Source organism: Sapajus apella, unplaced genomic scaffold, assembly GCF_009761245.1.
Source record: "Sapajus apella isolate SASKATOON/1434 unplaced genomic scaffold, GSC_monkey_1.0 scaffold26, whole genome shotgun sequence".
Lineage (NCBI taxonomy): Eukaryota > Metazoa > Chordata > Mammalia > Primates > Cebidae > Sapajus > Sapajus apella.
Genome location: NW_022436966.1, coordinates 8,147,559 through 8,172,317, shown reverse-complemented (window position 1 = coordinate 8,172,317; position 24,759 = coordinate 8,147,559). Strand labels below are relative to the sequence as shown.

Sequence of the window (24,759 nt, the reverse complement as noted above, 5' to 3'; positions counted from 1 at the left end):
TATATACCTAGCAGTAAAATTCTTGACTCATATGGTAACTCTATGTTAAACCTTTTGGGGAACTGCCAGACTGCTTTCCAAAGTGGCCACACCATTTTATAAACTAAAATAGACATATCAGCCGGGAGCAGTGGCTCATGCCTATAATCCCAGCACTTTGGGAGGCCAAGGCAGGAGGATCACCTGTGGTCAGAAGTTCGAGCTGACCTATGTTGACCAGCCTGGTCAACCTGGTGAAACCCCGTTTCTACTAAAAATACAAAAATTAGGCAAGTGTGGAGGCACGCACCTGTAGTCCCAGTTGCTGGGGAGGCTGAGGCAGGAGAATAGCTTGAACCTGGGAAGTGGAGATTGCAGTGAGCCAAGATCATGACACTGCACTCCAGCCTGGGCAACAGAGGAAGACTCCATCTCTAAAATAAAATAAAACAAAACAGATATATCAACTAATATAATCTGTGAACCTTGTTTAGAACATTTTTGAGACAATTAGGAAAAACTGGCTATGGGTTGAGTATTAGCCAATAAGAAATTACTATTAATTTTGTTAGTTATAATAAAGGCATTGTAATTGTTTTATTATTTCATTATTTATTTACTTATTTTTTAAGACAAAGTCTCACTCTGTCACCCAGACTGGAGTGCCGTGGCTCGATCTTGCTCACTACAATCTCTGCCACCTGGTTCAAGCAATTCTCCTGCCTCAGCCTCCCAAGTAGCTGGGATTACATACCACTACACCCAGCTAATTTTTGTATTTTTAGTAGAGATGGAGTTTCTTCATGTTGGCCAGGTTGGTCTCATACTCCTGACCTCAGGTGACCCACCTGCCTTGGCCTCCCAAAGTGCTAGGATTACAGGCATCAGCCACCACATCTGGCAGGTATTGTAATTGTTTTAAAAGTGTCTTTATCTGTAGAACTACCATCAGATCCAGCAATCCCCACTGCTAGGTATACATCCCAAAGAAAGGAAATCAGTGTATTGAAGAGATATCTGCACTCCCATGTTTACGGCAGCACTATTCACAATAGCCAAGATACAGGATCAGCTTAAGTGTCCATCAATGGATGAATGGATAAAGAAAATGCAGTACACACACACAATAGAGTACTATTCAGCCATAAAAAAAGAATGAGATCCTGCCATGTGCAACAACACAGATGAAACTGGAGGAATTATGCTAAGTGAAATAAGCCAGAGACAGAAAGACAAATATTACATGTTCTCACTCATATGTGGGAGGCAAAAAAGTAGATCTCCTGGAGATAGAGAGTAGAATTGTGGTTATCAGAGGCAGGGAAGGGAAACTGGGGAGGGCGATGACAAAGAGAAATTGGTTAATTTTACAAAAATACAGCTAGATAGAAGTTCTAGTATTTTAAAATACAATAGGGAAATTATAGTTGACAATATTTTATTGTATATTTCAAAATAGCTAGAAAATAATAATTGTATTGTTCTTAGGCTGGGGGTGTTGGCTCAGGCCTGTAATCCCAGGTCCAAGTGAGATGATAGAATCCCTCCAAAAAAGTCATTCCTGGCTAGGCACAGTGGCTCACACCTGTTAGGATTAGGATTGGGAGGGAGGATCCCAATGAGATGGGAGGATCATTTGAGGTCAGCAGGTGGAGACCAGCCAGGTTAACATAGCAAGACTTTACCTCTCTTTCTTTCTTTCCCTCCCTCCCTCCCTTCCTTCATTCCTTCCTTCCTGTCTTTCTTTCTCTCTTTCTCTATCTCTCTCCCTTCTTTCTTTCTTTCTTTCTTTCTTTCTTTCTTAGGCTCACTACAACCTCTGCTTCCCAGGTCACTCAGCTAATTTTTGTATTTTTAGTAGAGACAGGGTTTTGCCATGTTGGCCAGACTGGTATTGAACTCCTGGCCTCAAGTGATCCGCCTGCCTCTGCCTCCCCAAGTGTTGGCATTACAGGTATGAGCCACCGTGCCCAACCACCATCTCTATTACTTTTAAATACAATACAATTAAAATAACACAATTATAATAAAAAAGTCATTCCTAGGCCAGGCGCAGTGGCTCACGCCTGTAATCCCAGCACTTTGGGGAGCGGAGGTGGGCAGATCATGAGGCCAGGAGATTGAGAACATCCTGGCTAACATGGTGAAACCCCATCTCTACTGAAAATACAAAAAATTAGCCGGGTGTGGTGGCATGCTCATGTAGGCCCAGCTACTTGGGAAGCTGAGGCAGGAGAATCCCTTGAACCTGGGAGGTAGAGGTTGCAGTGAGCTGAGAATGTGCCACTGGACTCCAGCCTCAGCGACAGCCAGACTCTGTCTCAAAAACAAACAACAAACAAAAATTAGCTGGGCATGGTGGTGTGTGTCTATAGTCCCAGCTATTCAGGAGGCTGAGGCAGAAGAATCGCTTGAACCCAGGAAGTGGAGGTTGCAGTGAGCTGAAATTGCACCACTGCACTCCATCTTGAGTAACAGAGTGAGACTTAGTCTCAAAAAAAAAGAAGTCATTCCTGAGTAGGATGACCCAGGTTAGGAATGACTTAGGTTTTCATGATAGATCTGGAGTTTCCAAAACTCTGGGTAAACAGAGCTCAGGCTTTGTAGCCAGGCACACCTGTGTCTAATCCTGTTTTTGCTACATGATAGGTAAATTTGGACAGGTAACTTAAATTATTTTAAGGCTTATTGAAGTTACAACACGAAATTTACACATCTCAAAATTTACCTATTACAAGCGTGCAGTTTGATGATTTTTAGTAAATTTTTATGGTTGTGTAACCAAGAAGAAGCCCCTGAAACAGTCCAAGAAGCAGGCCAAGGAGATGGACGAGGAAGATAGAGCTTCAAGCAGAAACAAAAAAAGGAGCAGAAGAAACTGGAGGAATTAAAAGAGGAGGCTGAGGGAAAGGGGCCCCTGACCACAGGTGGAATTAAGAACTCTGGCAAGGCTGGTTGCAGTGGCTCACGCCTGTAATCTCTCAGCACTTTGGGAGGCCAAGGCGGGCGGATCCGGAGTTCAAGATCAGCCTAGGCAACACAGTGAAACCCCATCTCTACTAAAATACAAAAAATTAGCTGGGCAGCCTGTAATCCCAGCTACTTGGGAGGCTGAGGTGGGAGAATCGCTTGAACCCAGGAGACGGAGGTTGCAGTGAGCCAAGATTGTGCCACTGTACTCCAGCCTGGGCGACGGAGCAAGACTCCGTCTCCAAAAAAAAAAAAAGAAAAAAAAAGAAAAGAAATCTGGCAAAAAGTAAACTGTTCCTTGTACCTAAGGAGATGGTGACCCTTTATTTCATCCGTATTTAAACATCTGTATTCCCTGCCATAATGTCTTTTGCCACCTATAGCTGGAATTAAGTATTGTCTTGGAGCTGTTGTACATTTAAGAATAAACTTTTGCAAAAAAAAAAATTTCTATTATGTCAATTATCAATTTTTTCTTTTATAGATCATTATCTTAGTGTCATGTCTAAGCATTCTTTGCTTAATATCAAAAGATTTTCCTCCTTTTTTTCTGAAATTTATAGTTTTAGCTTTTATATTTAGGTCTATGATCCACTTAAATCAATTTTTGTGTGTGATGTGAGGTAAGGATCAAAGTTCTTTTCTTTCCCTTCCCACACCATTCGTTGAAAAGATTACCCTTTCCCCATGGATTGTTTTGGCACCATTGTTGAAAATCAACTGACCATAATGTAAAGGTTTATTTCTGTACTACCTATTTGGTTCCACTGATCGATATATATCTGCCTCTATGCCAATATTACAGTCTTCATTACTGTAGCTTTATAATAAGTTTTGAAATCAGATATGGAAGTTTTCCATCTTTTTCTGTTTCAAAATCCCTTTATTCTGGCTCCTTTTCATTTCACATAAATTTAGGACCAAACTTGCCAATTTTTTTGTTTTCTTTTGTTTTTGATATGGAGTCTGGCTCTGTTGCTCAGGCTGGAGTGCAGGGGCACGATCTTGGTTCACTGCAACCTCTCCTTCCCAGGTTCAAGCGATTCTCTTGCTTCAGCTTCCTGAGTAACTGGGATTACAGGCACATGCCATCACACCCAGCTGGCCGAGTTTTTTTATATTTTTAGTAGAGATGGGGTTTCGCCATGTTGGCCAGGGTGGTCTGGAACTCCTGACCTCAGTAGATCTGCCCACCTCGGCCTCCCAAAGTGTTGGTTACAGGCGTGAGCCATCTTACCCAGCCTCACATTCTTTCTTTCAAAATAAAAATTAGCAATCCATTTAATTCCACAAAGAGGAAAAGTAAAAGAACACAGAAATGCTTGAGTTCAATTTGCTGAGACCAATAAAATGTACTTTCAAGAAAATTGCACAGCACTAGCATTGGAGCCACGAAAGTAAGATATGGATTTTATGCTCAAGGAATTTATGAACAAATAAATTTTTCCGCAGACTGAGGTACTTCTCTGTTAAAGCAGGTAAAGGGAAGAAATGTTCTCCTGAGACCTCCTACCTATTCTAATCTCTCAAATTTCCAATTGCAACAATGGCAGCTTTATTTATCTGTTTACATTTATCCATGTATTAGGCGTTTCATATAAGATTAAATTTGAATAAAGCACTCTATGCCTTTAGATAGGTTTGAAAATCACTGGTCTAATAAGAGAACGGTGAAAACTGAGAGGCAGCTATTGGGGGGGTTCACGATTCCTGTTTTATTCTATTGTTGAACATGTACAGCCATGTTGAAGGCAAAGTTCTAGTTCTCAGCTCTCAAAAAGGATGGCATTTTAAATGTGAATTTTAATGTCATTCATCCGATAAATATTTGTTGCATGTAATAAGCACAATAATGTTATTCATATGTTCATAGTAAAATAATAGCGAGGAAAGGGAGTAAGGAACATCCTGAGGATATCAGCTGTCATCAGAGATGTGACAAGCTGGGTCTCAGAGCACAACTTTGCCAACCGATTTTTAAAAAGGAAAAAAAAATGAGGCATCGTAGATAGAATCATAGGTTCAAAAGAATAGAATTAGTAAGAAATAGCTACCACTGAATGAACATTTCTTCTATTCATAGACTCTTATTCTCACCACACCCATGGAGATAGAAGTTATCACCATGCACAGACAGGGGTATGCCAAAATTACAAAACTCGTGAGTGGCAGCGCCACGTTTGAAACTGGAGTTGTCTGATTTCAAAGCCAAGGCTCTGGGCTCACAGATGTACATGTACTGAAGAGGTGTGAAGAGACATGGGACTACTGGAAGAAGGAGGCAGTGAGCCAGGAGGCTGGAAATGCAGGCACCTGCTTTCTCTCACTTGACCATAGAGCAACTTGGGCAAAGGAGTGGGCTGAAATTGGAGTATGGAACAAACGCATGATTTCAAATAAGCGTGTGTGTATGCATCCCAGTTCTGTCCGCTGAAAAGGCCTAGAAGCAATGATACACCAAGCCCTGTTCAATGGTGGGGTCGGCCAGAACCTCCCAGGCTTGCTTCCGGTCCTCCCCGCCGGCTTCTCCGCTACATTCCACGTCGCTGCAGAAGCAGTGTCCTTCACCTGCCTGCGTCTTCTGCAGTTCCTTAAGCGGCGCCCTTAGTTTCTGTAACACTTTAGGGAGAAAGCCGCAGGACCCGCGATAACATTGGCCGCCATTAATGCCCGGCAAAGCGCCGGGAACTGGAAGCAGCGAGGAAGAACCTGGGTGGGAAGCAACCGTGACAGCCGAGCCGGAAGCGGAGTTGCGGGAGGCGCCTCGACGCTTCTCCATTTTTTATTGGAGCTCACCGCTGCCAGTCGCGCTTCCAGCCCGTCCCACACTTTCCGCTCAGATATTCAGCTAAATGACGGGCGGAGCCGGGCGGCGACTTCCTGTTGGGGGAAAAAAGTTGGGCCGAAGGAGGGGCCGCGAAGAGGGAGGAGAAAGAAAAGAAAACGGCGGGGCGCGGCGGCTGTAGGTTGTGCGGCGACAGCGGCTCTCACCCGGGCGGACGATGGACAGCCAGGGCAGGAAGGTGGTGGTGTGCGACAACGGCACCGGGGTAAGCGCCGGGCGAGGAGGCCTTGGCGGCCACAGGCGCAGGCGGGGACGTGCAGCGGGGGCGCGGGCCCTCGGCCCCCTGGGCTGCACCTCCAGGCCCTAGGGGCCAAGGGGCGCGGGGCGGTGCCTCCCACCTTCGCGGGCAGGAGGTCGAGCCGGCCGTGCCCTGGTCTCCCCTTAGCTTGCCACCCCTTTAGCCTGCCACCCCCGCAGCCTTCTGGGTCGGGGCGGCTGGCGAGATCGACACTGGACGCGGAGCCTACTGGCCGCTCGGCAGGGACCGGCTCCGCGCTTGAGCGGGGCAATTGGGCTAAAGCGGACCGAGGGGTAAAAGACTAAAGCGGCCGGAGGGGTAAAAGGCTCGGTTTGTGTGTTCCGAGAAGTGCTGTTTTCCCCAGGGCCGCCGGTGTGTAAAAAGGAGAAACACCTAGAGGCCTTCCTCTTCCTGTATAGTTGAAGATAATACCAAACGAGAAGCAGGAAACGGGTTCACTTAAAAAAAAAGGAAGTGCTGTCATGGAGTGTGGGCCTCAGCCCTTTCGCTGTGTTTGTTGGGTTTTTTGTTTATTTTTTCGAGGGAAGGGGGTCCAGATTGGCAGCGCATCGTTCACTTTTTGTTCTACATACTGGTGGTTTGGACCAGGTACAGGCCCGCGGAGACCAGCATGTTCCATTGGGTGGTTTGGGGACCTAGGGCCCGGCAGTGTTAATTCCACTGACCTTAGGGGAAGTTAATTAGTATTGGTTACCCCGCCCCCAGCCCCCTTTTCTCTTAGTCTCAGAATACAGGTAATATTAGACTTTAAGATTCAAAAATTGTAAAATCTGACCAAAGCACTGATTTAGAAACTATTTGAAAGTTGTTTCTATAATCCCAGCACTTTGTAGGCCGAGGCGGGCGGATCACGTAAGGTTAGGAGTTCAAGACTAGCCTGGCCAATGCGGTGAAAGTCCGTCTGTTCTAAAACTACAAAAATTAGCCGGGCGTGGTGGCGCATGCCTGTAATCCCTGCTGCTCAGGAGGCTGAGGCTGAGGCAGGAGATTCGCTTGAGGCTGGGAAGCAGGGGTTGCAGTGAGCTGAGATCGCGCCACTGGACAACAGGAGTGAAACTCTGTCTCAATAAAACAAAAACAAAAAGAAAGAAGATTGTTTCAAACCTCCCTCTTGCCAGATTTTTTAAAAATATGTTTCGGGTAGCAAAGTCAGCAAATTAGAAGACGGCAATATTACTTATTCTGGATGACTTCTGTGATGATTTCTAACCATTTTAATGTTGCAACATTTTATGACTTTTCTCCCCTCTCTCCCATAAATATGATATACGAATTAAAATGCATTTTACTTGAACAAAACACTTTGGAATCTGAATTGTTGAGGGTGAAAAAAAGCTGGTATTTACTGCCATAATAATGCCCTTGATTAGATTTGTTACAGACTTTTACAAGCAATAGTTATGCCAGCTTCATCTGAACTGTGTTAAAAATGGACTAGAATAAAAAGTGTTAACATATAATGAGGCCAGGCACGGTGTCTCACGCCTGTAATCCCAGCACTTTGGGAGGCTGAGGAGGGCAGATCACCTGAGGTCAGGAGTTCGAGACCACCCTGGCCAACATGGTGAAACCATGTCTCTACTAAAAATACAGAAATTAGCTGGGCATGGTGTTGGGCACCTGTAATCCCAGCTACTCAGGAGGCTGAGGCAGGATAATCGCTGAACCTGGGAGGCAGAGGTTGCAATGAGCTGAGATTGTGCCACTCACTCCAGCCTGGGAGACAGAGTGAGACTAAGTCTCAAAAAATAAAAAATTAAAAAAAATATATGTGTATATATATATATATATATATATATATATATATATAATGGGACAGTTATTCAAAATGTAATACTTCCACTGCTATGGAAACATGGTTAAGATTTATTAAGTTAAAAAAGATTTTAGAATGATTCAGTTTAAGTGTGTGTTCTTTATTAAAAATGTGTGTCCACAAACCTATATCTGCATATGAAAGTTTTCTCTATCATCCAGGCTGGAGTGCAGTGACGCAATCTCGGCTCACTGCAACCTCCTTCTCCCAGATTGAAGCGATTCTTCTGCCTCAGCCTCCCTAGTAGCTTACAGGCCTGTGCCTCCACACTCAGCTAATTTTTCCATTTTTAGTAGAGATGGGGTTTCGCCATGTTGGCCAGGATGGTCTCGAACTCCTGACCTCAGGTAATCCACCCACCTTGGCCTTCCAAAGTTCTGGGATTACAGGTGTGAGCCACTGTGCCGGCCTTAATGTTTTATTTTTGTAGAGACTAGGTCTCCCTATGTTACCCAGGCTGGTCTTGAACTCCTGGGCTCAAGAGATCTGCCCACCTCCGCCTAAAGTGCTAGGATTACATGCTTGAGCCACTGCACTCAGCTTTCATAAGCTAATGTTATGTTACTAATCCGTTAGTAGTTTTTGTTTTGTTTTGTTTTTGAGATGGAGTCTTGATCCGTCACCAGGCTGGAGTGCAGTGGTACAATCTCAGTTCCCTGCAACCTCCATCTCTCGGGTTCAAGCGATTCCTCTGCCTCAGCCTTCTAAGTAGCTGGGACTACAGGTGCCTGCCACCACGCCTGGCTAATTTTTTACATTTTAGTAGAGACAGGGTTTCACCATGGCCAGGATGGTCTTGATCTCCTGACCTTGTGATCTACCTGCCTCAGCCTCCCAAAGTTCTGGGATTACAGGCTTGAACCACCATGCCTGGCCTCTGTTAGTTTAGCTAACATTAGAACGCTGATTTTAGGCTGGGTGCGGTGTCTTATGCCTGTAATCCCAGCACTTTGGGAGGCTGAGGTGTGAAGATCACTTGATGGCCAGGAGTTCGAGACCAGCCTGGCCAATATGGTGAAACCCTCTGTCTACCAAAAATACAAAAATTAGCCAGGCATGGTGGCGGATGCCTGTAATCCCAGCTAGTCGGGAGGCTGAGGCAGGAGAATCACTTGAACCTGGGAGGCAGAGGTTGCTGTGAGCTGAGATCACGCCACTGCACTGGTCCAGCATGGGTGACAGAGTGAGACTCCATCACAAAAAAAAAAGAAAGCTGGTTGTAATATTATTGATTTGTCTTGTGTCTCATCCATATTTTTAAGATCCTTTTCCTTAATACAAATGATCAGTTGCTGTGATATAAATGAAGAAAGTGAGTGTAGTTAATTCAAATAAAAATTTGTTGTTATGCTTCTAGTTATTTTTAAATTTTATCCAGATTTTCTATGGACATGATTGGTTTCAACCGAAGAAACAGTGGTAATAAAATATGTGAATCATATAACAGAAATGCTGTGGTAGTTCTGAGTATGTAGTATGTAGAGAACTAGGAATCACTTAGATTGTATATTTCCTACCACTTGTAGACATAGTCATCTTGATTTTATTTAGGTACCTGAAGTTATAATGATTCTTTTATAATTAAATATTCAAGAAGATATTCAGATGTAATTTTTGAAGAAGTTATGGAAATAGTTGTTACCCTAAGGTTTTCTCTTTTGTTCCTTACATGCCATAGGTTTTAAAATGGTAGGCTGGCTGGGTGTGGTTCCTCATCCCTGTAATTCCAGCATTTTGGGAGGCTGAGATGAGACGATTTCTTGAGGCCAAGAGTTTGAGACCAGCCTGGGTTAGTATAGCAAGACCCCATATCTAGTAAAAAATAAAATAAAAATAAAATTATAGGCTTTTTGAAAAGTTGATTTTTTTTTTTTTTAACCTCTCTGGCAGACCCAAATTGAAGATTCTAGGACAAGAGTGTCCAATCTTTTGGCGTCCCTGGGCCATGTTGGAAGAAGAATTATTATCTTGTGCCACACATAAAATACACTAACACTAATTATAGCTGATGAACTAAAAAAATGGCCAAAAAAAATTCACAATGTTTTAAGAAGTTTGTGAATTTGTGTTGGGCCTTATGTAGTTCGTGGGCCATGGGTTGGGCAGGCTTGCCTGGGAACAAGTTTGTTCTTAGAATCACATGCCTGATGTTGGTCCTGCTCAATTTTCTATCTCCCAGCTTGACCAGTGTCTCCCTAGGGTTGCCCAGAGGAGGAAAACTCATCTGATCCAATACTTTATGTGGATTTTAACCATTCAAACCTCCTTCTGGAGTCAACTGGTCCAGACAGGTGAAAATCAAGAGGTCTGTGAAACTCTACGTTTAGGTCTCCTTCAAGAGCTGGGCCCAGGCCCCTGGCGTTGTTTATCTTGTTACCAGACTTGGGAGATTTCATCAGCAGGGAGTTAGATCACCAACAAAATGAAGGTTTCCCCAGTGCTTGCTATGTTGCTAGTACAGTGCTTAATAAGGTCTAGTCATACAGAGAAGCTTATAGTACCAGAATAATTGTATTTGCATTTATATAATTGACATTTGTAGTTGATTGTGGCCTGCTTTATGAGGCTTTGCTAGTTTATATGTTGAATTTAGTAGTGTTTGAAAGAGAAACAAACCAAAACCAAATATGGTTTTATCTTGCAAAATGCTTTGGGATAAGTAGAATAAATATTTTGGTGGCCTAAGATAAAAATAGTCCCTGTGCAGTTAAATTACTAAATACATCAATATCATCAGATAAAATTAGTAAGGGGAAAATAAAAATTAAATTAGGTCCAAATGGGGCCTTATAAATCACAGGTTATTTTTTTGAAGAGAAAAAAATGTACTTTTAGAGCAGATGTAGGTGAAATTTTTCATTTTTGCTTGACAGAACATTATACTGTTCTTACCATTTGATGACTCAGTGGGAAGTAAGGGAACTAGTTTAAACCACACTGCTATGAAGAGGAAGCTATATATGGTAAAAGCTATTTCTTAAACACAGCCTTTATGCACACAATGAAAGAATGAAGTCACTAAGTCTTAAAATGATTGACATGGGGGAGGAATTTGAGGGATTAAGATGATATCAAATGATAGTTTAGAAAAGAATGTTTTCTTTGTACTTTATCACATCATGTTTAGATTTTTTTTTGTTTTTTAAGATGGTGTCTCCCTCTGTCACCCAGGCTGGAGTGCAGTGGTAGGATTTTGGCTCACTGTAGCCTCCAGCTCCTGGGTTCAAGCTATTCTCCTGCCTCAGCCTCCTGAGTAACTGAGATCACAGGTGCACACCACCATACCCGGCTAATTGTTGTATTTTTAGTAGAGATGTTGGCCAGGCTAGTCTTTAACTCCTGATCTCAGGTAATCCACCTACCTCGGCCTCCCAAAATGCTGGGATTACAGATGTGAGCCACTGCACCTGGCCTAGATTTTTTAAAAAATACTATTTTTTGCAGAAGTAATCAGGTTGTCAGTTTCATATTATTGAAAAATTAGGGCCAGGCACAGTGGCTGATGCCTATAATCCCAGCACTTTGAGAGGTAAAGGTGGGAAGATTGCTTGAGGCTGGGAGTTCAAGACCAGGCTGAGCAACAGTGAGACCCTTGTCTCTACAAAAAAAATATAATTTTAGAATTACAATTTTTATTTTTGCTGCTCCTTGCAGAGCAGTATTACCTCAGTGGCAGTGTGCCCAGAGTAGCCAGTATAATTAAAAAAAAAAAAAAAGAAAGAAAAAAATTAATTTTATTATTATTTTTTTGAGACAGAGCCTCTCTCTGTCACCCATGCCGGAGTGCATTCATATAATCTCACCTCACTGCAACCCTTTGCCTCCGAGGTTCAAGCAATTTTCCTGCCTCAGCCTCCTGAGTAGCTGGGATTACAGGCATGCACCACCATGCCTAGCCAATTTTGTAGTTTTAGTAGAGATGGGGTTTCACCATATTGGCCAGGCTGCTCTCGAACTCCTGACCTCAAATGATACACCTGACTTGGCCTCTCAAAGCCCCAGGCCCAGCCTTTTTTTTTTTTAGACAGGGTCTTACTCTCACCCAGAGTGAGTAGCACAATCATGGCTCAACGCATCCTCAACCTCCCCGGGCTCAGGTGATCCTCCCACATCAGCCTCCCAAGTTTCTGGGACTATAGGTGTATGTCACCATGCCTGGCTAATTTTTGTTTTTTTTTTTGTAGAAATGGGGTTTTGCTCTGTAGCCCCAGGCTGGTCTCAAACTCCTAGGCCCAAGCAGTCCACCCACTTTGGCTTCCTAAAATGCCAGGATTACAGGTGTGAGCCACCATTCTCAGCCAATTATTTTAGTTCTTGTTATTATAACCGTTAATGCTTTCACATTTGAAGTAATGTGAAATAGTGCGATTTTTGCTATTTTGGTGGGTTAATATATGCCCTGTAGGAAAGCTCGTGCTGAATTCTGTTACAGCATCTGCTTCCAATAAGCTACTGCTCAAGCAGAATAAATAGTTTCATTAATAAGTGACTGATAGCCGGGCGCGGTGGCTCAAGCCTGTAATCCCAGCACTTTGGGAGGCCGAGGCGGGTGGATCACGAGGTCAAGAGATCGAGACCATCCTGGTCAACATGGTGAAACCCCGTCTCTACTAAAAATACAAAAAATTAGCTGGGCATGGTGGCGCGTGCCTGTAATCCCGGCTACTTAGGAGGCTGAGGCAGGAGAATTGCCTGAACCCAGGAGGCGGAGGTTGCAGTGAGCCGAGATCGCGCCATTGCACTCCAGCCTGGGCAACAAGAGCAAAACTCCGTCTCAAAAAAAAAAAAAAAAAAAAAAATAAGTGACTGATAATCTTTCAATAAAAAGCCAATTTTTTTTTCTTTTTGTGAAGCAGTAATAGTAGGTTAACATTTGTTTTTATAGTTTCAGGAATTTTAGTTTTTGTCTTCTAACTTGGGAAATGTTTTGTTGCTTAAAATATACTCACAAGAATCTTAAGACATGAACTACCCATATGAATGATTATAATCGGAAAACTGTGAGTGATGTGATTATTTGCCACTTTGCCATGTTGTGTGTCCAAGTGTGTGTGGCTCTGAAGGAGAGGGGAGACATGTCAGCCTTAGCAGCCTCTTCCCTGCACTAGGATTTGACCTATGCCCCATCCCAGGCTCTTCCTGCCACCTCAAGCTTCTCTTATGATTTCTCAGTTAGTAAACTTATTTATTTACATTTAGCATGCCAAAAGTGACCCTTACAAACTAGTAGATTCTCTCTTCATTCACTCACTCTATATATTTTTTGAGATCATTTATACCCATATAAGTGAGCATTTTCATCCTAATAGATGGATACTTTTGATTATATCTGTTTATTACTTTGAGGTAAGCATAAGAATTTAATATTAGTATTTAATTCCTATATTTGAGATATTTGTGTAAATTATGACTGACATTAGGTTGGTGATGATGACAAATGTTATACAGAACTGTGGATATGGTTGGGATAACAAGAACACATTCTTTACTCTTCCATATCATTTCAGTTTCTATCAGGTAAACTGGATTTTGACTTAAGGATGAAAGAGAGTTTGTGATTTGGGAGAGAAGAATATGTGTGTGTGTGTGTGTGTGTGTGTAAAATACTAAAAAATACTAGATGTTACTTTTTCTCTGAGGTAATTTTTTCTCCAAGTCTTAGGTCACACTATTTAAGGAGACGTTGAGAAAAAATGAACTAATTCTCTTGAATTCTGTTCATTTTAAGGGTGGGAAGTATATTCTAGTTCATCACTATCAACCACTGCCAAGAGGAAGTAGCTGTGATCAAGTGGGTTGTGTATTACATATCATGCTAACTTCTGCCTTAAAAAAGTAATCCGGAGGAATTGTATTATACTTTTAAAAATGGGTGGCTGTACCTGAAAAATGCCCTTACCTTGGTGGCTCAATGGTAAACTAAGACTAGGTTTTGTGTGGTTGGGAGAAAACATCTGAATAGTATGTTTTATGTAGTTTCTATTAATAAAGTGAAAAACATGAGGTGAGAGGATAGGAATTGAGATGGCATTGGGAGTGTGAACCTGCCTCATTTCAGACAGATTTTTTCATAAAAGCTTTAATCTGGTTGTCATGATTCTAATATATTTGGGAAAGTCTATTTATAAAAGACAAGTGGGGCCAGGTGCAGTGGCTCACACCTGTAATCCCAGCACATTGGGAGGCTGAGGTGGGAAGATCATGAGGTCAGGAGTTCAAGGCCAGCCTGGCCAAATGGTGAAACCCTACTAAAAATACAAAAATTAGGGCCGGGCGCGGTGGCTCAAGCCTGTAATCCCAGCACTTTGGGAGGCCGAGGCGGGTGGATCACGAGGTCGAGAGATCGAGACCATCCTGGTCAACATGATGAAACCCCGTCTCTACTAAAAATAACAAAAATTAGCCAGGCGTGGCGGCATGCAGCTGTAGTCCCAGCCACCTGGGAGCCTGAGGCAGGAGAATTGCTGGAACCCAGGAGACAGAGGTTGCTGCACTCCAGCCTGGGCAACAGAGAAGACTTCCATCTCAAAAATAAAAAAAAAAAGAGAGAAGTGAAATACTGAATGGCAGAACGTCCTAGGCTATTTATAATTAAATGTGCTTCATCAACCTCATCTCCAACAAGGCTGCTATAGAGATCTTTGAAAATAACAAATTTTTATCTTTTGGAGGACTAGTCAAAAGCCAGTGAGTTTAGGCTGGGCGTGATGGCTCACACCTGTAATCCCAGCACTTTGGGAGGCTGAGGCAGGTGGATCACAAGGTCAGAAGTTTGAGACCAGCCTGGCCAACACAGTAAAACCCCGTCTCTACTAAAAATAAAAAAAAATTTAGCTGGGTGTGGTGGTGGGCACCTGTAATCCCAGCTACTTGGGACGCGGAGGTTCAAGATCACGCCATTGCATTCCAGCCCGGTTGACAGTCTGGAGTGCAGTGGCATGATCTCAGCTCACTGCAACCTCTGTCTCCCAGGTTTGAGTGATTTTCATACCTCAGCTTCCCAAGTAACTGGGATTACAGGCATGCACCACCATACCTGGCTAATTTTTGTTATTTTTAGTAGAGATGGGTTTCCGTCATTTTAGCCATGCTGATCTCAAACTCCTGGCCTCACATGATTCAAGTGATATATGTAGTATCTTTCTATCGAGAGGTGTATTACTATTTTTTGTCTACCTTTATTTTATTACTGTCATGTATCACATCCAGGTACTTACTGTTTTTCATCCTTAGTTCTAAGAATGCGTGGTGCCTGGAGCCATAGAAAAATAGACTTTTTTCTGAATATTAAATATATGTATATTTAAAAATAATCAGTGTCATACTGTTGAGTCAACAGCAAAACTTTTAGTCTTTATTGATCATTTACTGTGTACCTGTTATGTGCCAGACACTGTTCTAGGCAGTTGGAATTAATCAGTAAATGCAGTGTAGCTAATATTAAATAAAGGCTTGTTAAAGAGGGTGCAGATTATGATGACATTTCCTTTCTTACATAGCTTCCTCCTCCCACCCTGACATTTTTAGTTGCCCTTTCCTTACAGTGTATACTCGTATTAAATACACGATATATTATTTATTTTTTACATATTTTTTGAGACAGGCTTTCACATGATCACGGCAGCCTTGACCTCCCAGGCTTAAGTGATCCTCCCACCTCAGCCTCTGGAGTAGCTGGGACTACATGTGACACATGCCACAATGCCTGGCTAATTTTTAATTATTATTATTATTATTATTATTATTTTGACATCTTGCCATGTTGCCCATACTGGTGTCGAGCTTCTGGGCTCAAGTGATCTGCCCACCTAAGCCTCCCAAAGTGCTGGAATTACAGATGTGAGCCACTAGGTCTGGCTAAACAGACTATGCAAGAATTTATAACTTTCAGTCACAGTGTCTCATGCCTGTAAGCCTAGCAACTCAGGAGGATCACTGGAGGCCAGCAATTCCAGACCAGCCTGTGCAACACACTGAGACCCCATCTCTTCAAAAATTTTTGAAACTTAACGCTGGGCGTGGTGACTCACCCCTGTAATCCCAGCACTTTGGGAGGCCGAGGCAGGTGGACCACTTGATGTCAGGAGTTTGAGGCCAACATGGTGAAACCCCTTCTCTACTAAAAATACAAAAATTAGCTGGACATGGTGGTGGGTGCCTGTAATCCCAGCCACTTGGGAGGCTAAGGCAGGAGAATTGCTTGGACCTGGGAGGCAGAGTTTGCAGTGAGCTGAGATTGTGCTTATTGCACCCTAGGCTGGGTGACAAGAGTGAAACTTTGTCTCAAAAGAAATAAATAGCCAAAAATGCCTACTAAATGTTTCTTTTCTTAATATGGTGATATTAATTTAAATGCCACTTGGTTTTCCCACTTTGGAAAACGTCATTGCCTAAGTGATTTGCCCAAAATGAATGAAAGCCTGCTTTAAAATTGGAGCTTTAGTTCTGTTCATTTTATCACATTTCCCTCTTTAAAAATACTAAGCATTTGGCCGGGTACGGTGGCTCATGCCTGTAATCCCAGCTACTTGGGAGGCTGAGGCAGGAGAATCACTTGAACCTGGGAGGTGGAGATTGCGGTGAGCTGCGATCATGCCATTGCACTCCAGCCTGGGCTCTGTCTCAAAAAAAAAAAAAAAAAAGCCGGGCGCGGTGGCTTAAGCCTGTAATCCCAGCACTTTGGGAGGCCGAGGCGGTTGGATCACGAGGTCAAGAGATCGAGACCATCCTGGTCAACATGGTGAAACCCCGTCTCTACTAAAAATACAAAAATTAGCTGGGCATGGTGGCGCACGCCTGTAGTCCCAGCTACTCGGGAGGCTGAGGCAGGAGAATTGCTTGAACCCAGGAGGCGGAGGTTGCGGTGAGCCGAGATCGCGCCATTGCACTCCAGCCTGGGTAACAAGAGCGAAACTCCGTCTCAAAAAAAAAAAAAAAATACTTAACATTTGTTCAGCGAATTGGTCCATCCCACAGATCCTTCTGGCATGACCACTGTGTGCCAGGATCTCTGTTAGGTATCGGATTCCAGCGTGAACCGCTCAGCTTAGCTCCCTGCTCTTAGGAGGCTTTCGCTCTAGTGAGGGGACTTAGGCACTAATGAAGCAGTAAATAAACATGAAACCTGGAAGTAGTCATTGCCATGAAAGAAGTAAAAAGGAGATGATGCGATAGATTGGGTGACTACTTTGGGTGGTCTGAAAGCACCAAAAGTTTAAAATGTTATATAAATGCAAAGTGGTATTTTTCAGATGCTCTCTTAAAATAAATATAGTAAATACCCTGATGCTAACCCACTTTTATTTTACTGTTTCATTCCAGTTTGTGAAGTGTGGATATGCAGGCTCTAACTTTCCAGAACACATCTTCCCAGCTTTGGTTGGAAGACCTATTATCAGATCAACCACCAAAGTGGGAAACATTGAAATCAAGGTAATATTTTATTTATTGATAAATGATAATCAAGACGTGAGATGTTCTTGTAAGAGTAGTTTAACAGTTCTTTTAAGTAGCTTTAAAATATGTTGCCATGAAAAGCAAAGGGGAGGGCAGAAGTTCTCATATTTTTAATTTATATCAACACCTGAACAGGGGCACAAAAATTGAAGTTAATTTCATCTGGTTTTGTTTATGTAGGGCTTGATGCCATTACTCTTTGGAGTAAAATACTTAAGTTTACTGCATTAATGCGAAACACTGTGTTAGTGACTTAAAGTCCTATTATATAATACAATTTTTAAAAGAAATCAGTCTGATATTTTCATGTCTTTCAATTGCATATATTTGTCATTGCATGTGAGTATCTCTTTGGCACTTTAGACTTTTTCATTCCGTGTTTTTATGGCCTGATCCCTCTACTTTTTTATATAGCCATTTAGGTAAACACAGGGCGTAAATCCCATTGATTCCTCTTTTCAGTAATATAACTTATTTCCATAATGTGCAGAAGGAAGCCATGCAAGCCTTTATTTGGCCTCACATTATATGTCTTACCATAAACAGAAAGGAAAATTTTCATTGCCTACTTGCTGTATTTAACGTGAAAGACTACATGAAAAGATGATATATTTTTCTCCCATATTAAAGGGATCAGAAATCAAGTGGGAGTTACAGTATTTGAGAAGAAAGAGAACAGTCCGAGGACCGTGGTCACCAGTTGGCTTTAAGTTCTTCAGGTGACCTAGGGATCAAGTTATACAGAATGCAGTAGAATTTAGGATCTTTTTTTTAGTGAAATATTTGTGAACACGCTAGCATTGTTGGTCCTATCTGGATAGTCTTCAGCAAGGCTTCAGTGTAAGGTTATGAGTCATTTGAAATATGTGTTAGGGTGTGTCTCTTTGGGACATTTGTTTGATAGATGTAGGAAGGTGGTAATAGGTAGTAGAGATGTGCTATGGTGCTTTCTGCTTTTGGAACAGAGAGTTGAGTTACATAGTGAATAAAAATACAAGCTGAAACTTGGGTTCTGTGTTAGCTTTTTTTTTTTTAAAGATTTAAAGTAGTGAATTATTCTGGCCTCTCCTGTTACAAAAAAATAAAAATAAAATGGGACACTCAATATAAGTTTTTCCTTTTTAAGGGGCTTTTAGAATATTTGTGGGATTCCTTACTTGCTTTTTGTGAACTCCTTTCATTCAGAATGAATTCTATCCTAAATGAACTTTGACTTGAAATTAGCTAATAATAGTGATAAGGATAAACTGTTTAATGAAGTTAAAGGCTATACTTTTTATTCAGTGTCAGGTTTTTAAAGAATGACTTTTTTATATACTGATGGACAATAAAATTTTGAGATATGAAGAAATATCATGTATAGCCAATTTATTTTCCAGCATAGGCACAAATAACTACACATTCTTCATGCCCGCTTTCTTTGTTTTTAAGGCCAAATGATGGAAATCAGACTTGTCAATATGCTAATAAAACATTTTTGCCAAGGAATTCCCTAGTAGCATTTGCTTGTATGGTTTGTCATTCTGTATTCTGTTGGCTCAATTCTGTTCAGTCTTAGCAATCTTGTAAGCCTATCAAGTTAAATTGTTCTTCCAGTAGAAAACAGCAAAAGATACCTGTGTCAGATAAATTTAACTTGAATACTAGAGCTTGGAAAAACAACCCTGAGTTGTCTCTCTACCTACTCAGCTAGACCTTTGCTGTTATCATTTATTTTTCTTAAAGTTCTTAAATTCAGTAATGAATTAAAGAAGCTTACTTTCTGGAATTCCTGTGCTTAGTATTTTGACTTATACTTTTTGTGTCTTGTTAGCTGAAATGTGGTAGACTAAAAAATGGAAATTTAAATCGTTTAATGAGTTAATTTTCATTCAGGAATAACTGTCCATGTTAATTTGGCCCTAATTATTAACTCCATTAAATATCATAGTACTGCATCTGACTTCAACCTAATTGTCTCTATTGCTTGTATGTTTAAACATTTCAGTGAGGATTTTATTTAGGCCTTTTCTGACTCTTACTTCTACCTTCTCTCTCTTCACCTTTCTTGACCCGTTGAAGTAGAATAACAAAAAGATGGTAAGTGAGGTTACACACATGCTCTGTTTGTTTTCCACTTTTGCTTGGTGGGACAGTAGTTGTTGTTTTGTGTCCCTTTAGTATTGGGGAGGGGGGTTATTCCATATTTTTATTTTAAGTACTTTGATTTTTAACCTTTTTCATTGCTTCAATTTGGTAGCAACTAATTAAGTCCTATACTTTCCTGATTGCATACAATGGACCAAACAAGAACTAATTACTAACATAGTTTTGAATTGTTTTCCTTGTTTTTTCTTGTAGATGAATGTTATAATTAAAATGGAATGTATTGTGCATAATATTAGAAACCAAATGGCTTTATATAGGATACGTGTAATCCAGAAAATTAAAGTTGTTACATTTGAATAAATTCACTTTATTGACAAATGTTAATTTGAACATTGACTGTCATAGCCTGAATATATATATATATATACATATATATATATTTGCATCTAGTATGGTATCATATATGCACTTAATAAACTGAGCACAATTTTAATATGTAAATGAACCATAGATAGAAAAACAGAATTTGTTCCATATCATCCTTACTGATGAGCAGATTTGACAACGTTATCTGAGGAGAAATAAGAAAAAGGTAAAGCTTTTCTATAAACAACAGATTTCCCCCCAAATAAATAACATTGTGCAGTGCCTTTTTCTTTTCAACTATAAGCTTGCTGGGCTTATCTCAGATGTTTAACTCTTTCATTGTGTTTTTCCATGATAGTCTAAGTGCTCCTGTCATAGACACTTTCCAGGTTTGTTTTTAATATTGTTTGTAAGAATCTCTGACAAAAATCAGGCACTTCTAATATATTTTAACTAGTAATAGTAACTTTGTGAAATTTTTTTTTGAATAAACAAAAACATTTAAAAGAGGAAATTTCTATATCCTAAATAAAAGATCATGCATTTGTGTTAACATGCCAGTGAGATTAGGAAAAGGGTGTGCTTGCTGGGCGAGGTGGCTTGCGCCTGTAATCTCAGCATTTTGGGAAGCCAGTGTGGGCGGATAACGAGGCCAGGTGGATCATGACATCAGGAGTTCAAGACCAGCCTGACCAACAGGGTAAAAGCCTATCTCTACTAAAAATACAAAAATTAGCCAGGCGTGGGTGGCACTCATCTGTAGTCCCAGCTACTTAGGAGGCTGAGGCAGGAGAATTGTTTGAATCCAGGAGGCAAAGGTTGCAGTGAGCCGAGATTGCACCACTGCACTCTAAAAAAGAAAAGAAAAGAGTGTGCTTGTAGAAAACAGTGTAGTCTTACTTAAACAGAAATTTTTTTTTTTTTTTTTTTTAAGACGGAGTTTTGCTCTTGTTACCCAGGCTGGAGTGCAATGGCGCGATCGGCTCACCGCAACCTCCGCCTCCCGGGTTCAGGCAATTCTCCCGCCCCAGCCTCCTGAGTAGCTGGGATTACAGGCACGCGCCACCATGCCCAGCTAATTTTTTGTATTTTTAGTAGAGACGGGGTTTCACCATGTTGACCAGGATGGTCTCGATCTCTTGACCTCGTGATCCACTCGCCTCGGCCTCCCACAGTGCTGGGATTACAGGCTTGAGCCACCGCGCCCGGCCTTAAACAGAAATTTTTGACTGAGCGAGGTGGTTCATTCCTGTAATCCCAGCAGTTTGGTAGATTGAGGTGGGAGGATAGCTTGAGCCCAGGAGTTTGAGACCAGCCTGGGCCATATGGCAAGATCCCATCTCTACAGAAAGTTTTTTAAAAAGTAACCAGTCATAGTAGTATGTGCCTGCCTCCCAAGCTACTTGGGAGATTAAGGTGGGAGTATCGCTTGAGCCCAGAAGTTTGAGGCTATAGTGGTCGATGACAGGCCACTGCACTCCAGCCTGGGCAACAGAGCAAGATGCTGCCTCTATTAGGTAATTAAACAAACGTTTTCAGTGGAATTTTCTTCTAGGGATTTAATTGTGCTTTTGAACTTGAGTTTTCTCTGTATTGTAATTTGAGGTGACATTGTTCAAAATGATTCTTGGCAAATATAATCCCTGCTACCTGCTTTCCATGAAGTATAAATACCTTTGAAACAGCATCTCAGTTACTGTGGTTTTTTTTGTTTTTTTAAATTCTTTCAGATAGGTGATGTTCAGTGGTGGGGCAGGTGGTTAAAACCTAAGGTCTGATCTGATCACTAGTAACTTGGTTCTGAGTGATGAAGGCAAGTTATATAACACTTAGCAGTTTTAGTTTTTGAAAGTCAAAGCTAGGGAAGGCTGTACATAGTTCTAGGATTTTTTTAATTAAAATTTTAGACATGAAAATTTTTTAATTGGATAGCTTGAATAGTCAAACTGTACTTCTCAAATAGGTTAATACTCCATTTTAAATGTTCTGAGGAAGGTAAGGATACTCAGTGCCAAACATTTCTTTCAGTTAATCCTTTATAGTATGTGTGGTCCTAGAAGTAGATACATGAGGCATTTATTTAGAGTTTACATTGGGTCATGTAATGTAAGCCCCTATTCATGCATGAAATAAAAAGTAAATTTCTGTTCAAATCAGATCAGACTTATTTCAAATTGATTGAAATAATACTGATTATATTATCTAATTATCTAATGTTATCTTGTACAACACAAAAAAAGACATAGAGGAAAGTTAGTAACAAAAAAAAGGCATAGAGGAAAGTTAGTAACAAAAATAGTGTATATAATTATAGGTATAGATTTTCCCACTAACACTGTATTAAGCAGTGTATTAAGAATACATAGCAATATTGAAATGATTTTATAATGAAACTTGTATATTCATCACCTAGATCTTAACATTAATATATATCATACTGATTTATTACCTATCTGTTCATCTATCTATCCATTCATCCGTATATCTTGTTTTTTGATGGATTTCAAAGTTAGTTGCAGATATCACTATACTTCTCCCTGAATACTTCAACATATGCGTGTCATGAATTAGAATTCATAAATACAGATTTTTAGTTTTGCATATTCCTCATAGAAGAACCTAAACATTTGGGTGGGTGTGATGACTCACGCCTGTAATTCCAGCACTTTGGGAGGCTGAGTTGGGTGGATATCTGGAGCCTAGGAGTTCAAGACCAGCCTGGGCAACATGGTGAAACCCCATCTCTACTAAAAATACTAAAATTAGCTGGGCATGTATCCTGTAGTCCCGGCTACTCAGGAGGCTGAGTTGAGAGGATCACCTGACCCTGGGGAGGTTGAGGCTGTGGTGAGTCATAATGGCACCACTGCACTGCAGCTTGGGTGACAGAGTGAGACCCCGTCTCAAAAAAAAAAAAAGGAGCCTAAACACTTAATAATTCAACAATTTGAGTAATAAGTAAGTTATGATAAATCAGCTTCATAAGAAACTGCAACAAAAATTTTACTGAACATTTCTAGCATCTGTTTTTACCTATGTTGTACTTTTTTGATGCTGCTTTTAGTGGATTTTCCAGGGATGTTTGTTTATTAGAGTCCTCGGGTTGGTTTTATCTGTGATCTTTTTTTTTTTTTTTTTAATTTAAAACTCATATATTTTTTCAAGCCTTAGTTTTAAAACATCTCATGTTGCCATGTGCTGTGGTTCATGCCTGTAATGCCAACACTTTGGGAGGCCAAGGTGGGTGAATCACTTGAGGTTGGGAATTTGAGACCAGCCTGGCCAACCCCATCTCTACTAAAAATACAAAAATTAGCTGGGCATGGTGGCAGGTGCCTGTAATCCCAGCTACTCGGGAGGCTGAGGCAGGAGAATCACTTGAACCGGGGAGGCAGAGGTTGCAGTGAACTGAGATTATGCCTCTGCATTCTAGCCTGGGCAGTAGAGAGAGACTCAGTCTCAAAAAAAAAAAACAACAACAAAACTCATGTTAATTTTGCTGCTTCTTTTCTTTATTCCCCCATAATTAAAACTTAGCATATTATAGCAAATATCTACAGAAATATAAACAGAGGCCGGACACAGTGGCTCATGCCTGTAATCCTAGCACTTTGGGAGGCTGAGGCAGGTGGATCACCTGAGGCTAGGAGTTTGAGACCAGCCTGACCAACATGGTGAAACCCTGTCTTTAAAAAAAATAAAAGAAATAAAAGAAAAAGAAATATAAATGGAAAAAAATACCTGTTTTCTGAAATGAGTCTAAATGCTAGGACATCCTTAGCCTTATTATCTATACAAAATGTGACTTTCAAATGTGGGTCATCATAAGTATGCTGTCATTGGAAACAAGACTTGTATCTCTACAAATTCTCATTCACCCTGGTGAGGCATATGTAGAAACAGTTTAAATTCTAATTCAGGCATATGTAGATAGAAGTTTGTGACATTTATAAGATAGTTGGTGTATATATGCATTATTATAGAGTAATAATCATTTTATTTTTTGCTTCTTTCATTATGCTTTATAGTACTTAACATTTATCATTTTGATATTTAGTACAAAGAAATGTGCTGCATGCAATGAGCATTTTTCTACAAGTTTTCTTCCCCCTGATGTGCTATTTCACATATCACAGGCTTTATTTTTTGAACAATTGAGCAAAAGAAACAGATGAAACCTCATACAAAACCCTCCAAAATATGAAAATGTGGGGTTTATTTGTGCTAATGCTCTTCTTTTGGAAACATTTGTGTTAAAGGTAAGGTCAATTTATTGATTTAAAACCACATTGTACATAAAAATTTATTATCCATGATTAAACTTTCTAAGACATTGTTCTTGATAGAAAAGCTTTTCTAACTTGTGGAATTAAAAGCTTTATTTTGCAAGTGTCAGAAAGATTAAAATTATTCCCAAGTTTTCTTAAATATGCAAAAATTTGATCTAAAGCTTTGACATTATAATTTTCTAGGACCTTATGGTTGGTGATGAGGCAAGTGAATTACGATCAATGTTAGAAGTGAACTACCCTATGGAAAATGGCATAGTACGAAATTGGGATGACATGAAACACCTATGGGACTACACATTTGGACCAGAGAAACTTAATATAGATACCAGAAATTGTAAAATCTTACTCACAGAACCTCCTATGAACCCAACCAAAAACAGAGAGAAGATTGTAGAGGTGAGTTTTTATGCAGGATATGCATAGATGTATTACTGTGATATCATGTTAAATCAAGTATTTTCTTTTTTCTTACTGTTGCCATGGATAAAGATAATAAAAATAATTTCCTTCAGATCTCACGCAGCAGAGTGAGACTTTATCTCAGTGTGTGTGTGTGTGTGTGTGTGTGTGTGTGTGTGTGCGCGTGTGTGTATTTCCCTTAAGGGACATCAATTAAGAAAGTCTTGTTCAATGCAGAGAGCTTTCTTTCACACTAATTAGTCATTAACTAATACACGAAGAAATCTTT

General features: G+C 40.7%; 1 protein-coding gene across 3 annotated transcripts in view; it reads left to right on the top strand.

The window, feature by feature from the left end:
- Positions 1-4,644: 4,644 nt before the first annotated feature.
- ACTR2 (actin related protein 2) overlaps positions 4,645-24,759 on the top strand; it is a 37,369-nt gene continuing 17,254 nt past the window's right edge. The window contains exons 1-4 of one of the 3 annotated variants that reach the window (XM_032291939.1): positions 4,645-5,999; positions 17,191-17,301; positions 19,390-19,404; positions 24,252-24,467. In XM_032291939.1, the coding sequence (XP_032147830.1) occupies positions 5,952-5,999; positions 17,191-17,301; positions 19,390-19,404; positions 24,252-24,467 (390 nt within the window). In that variant the 5' untranslated portion in view covers positions 4,645-5,951. Of the gene's footprint in view, positions 6,000-17,190; positions 17,302-19,386; positions 19,405-24,251; positions 24,468-24,759 lie in introns of all 3 variants that reach the window. The other 2 variants (XM_032291941.1, XM_032291940.1) reach the window with 2 other exon arrangements.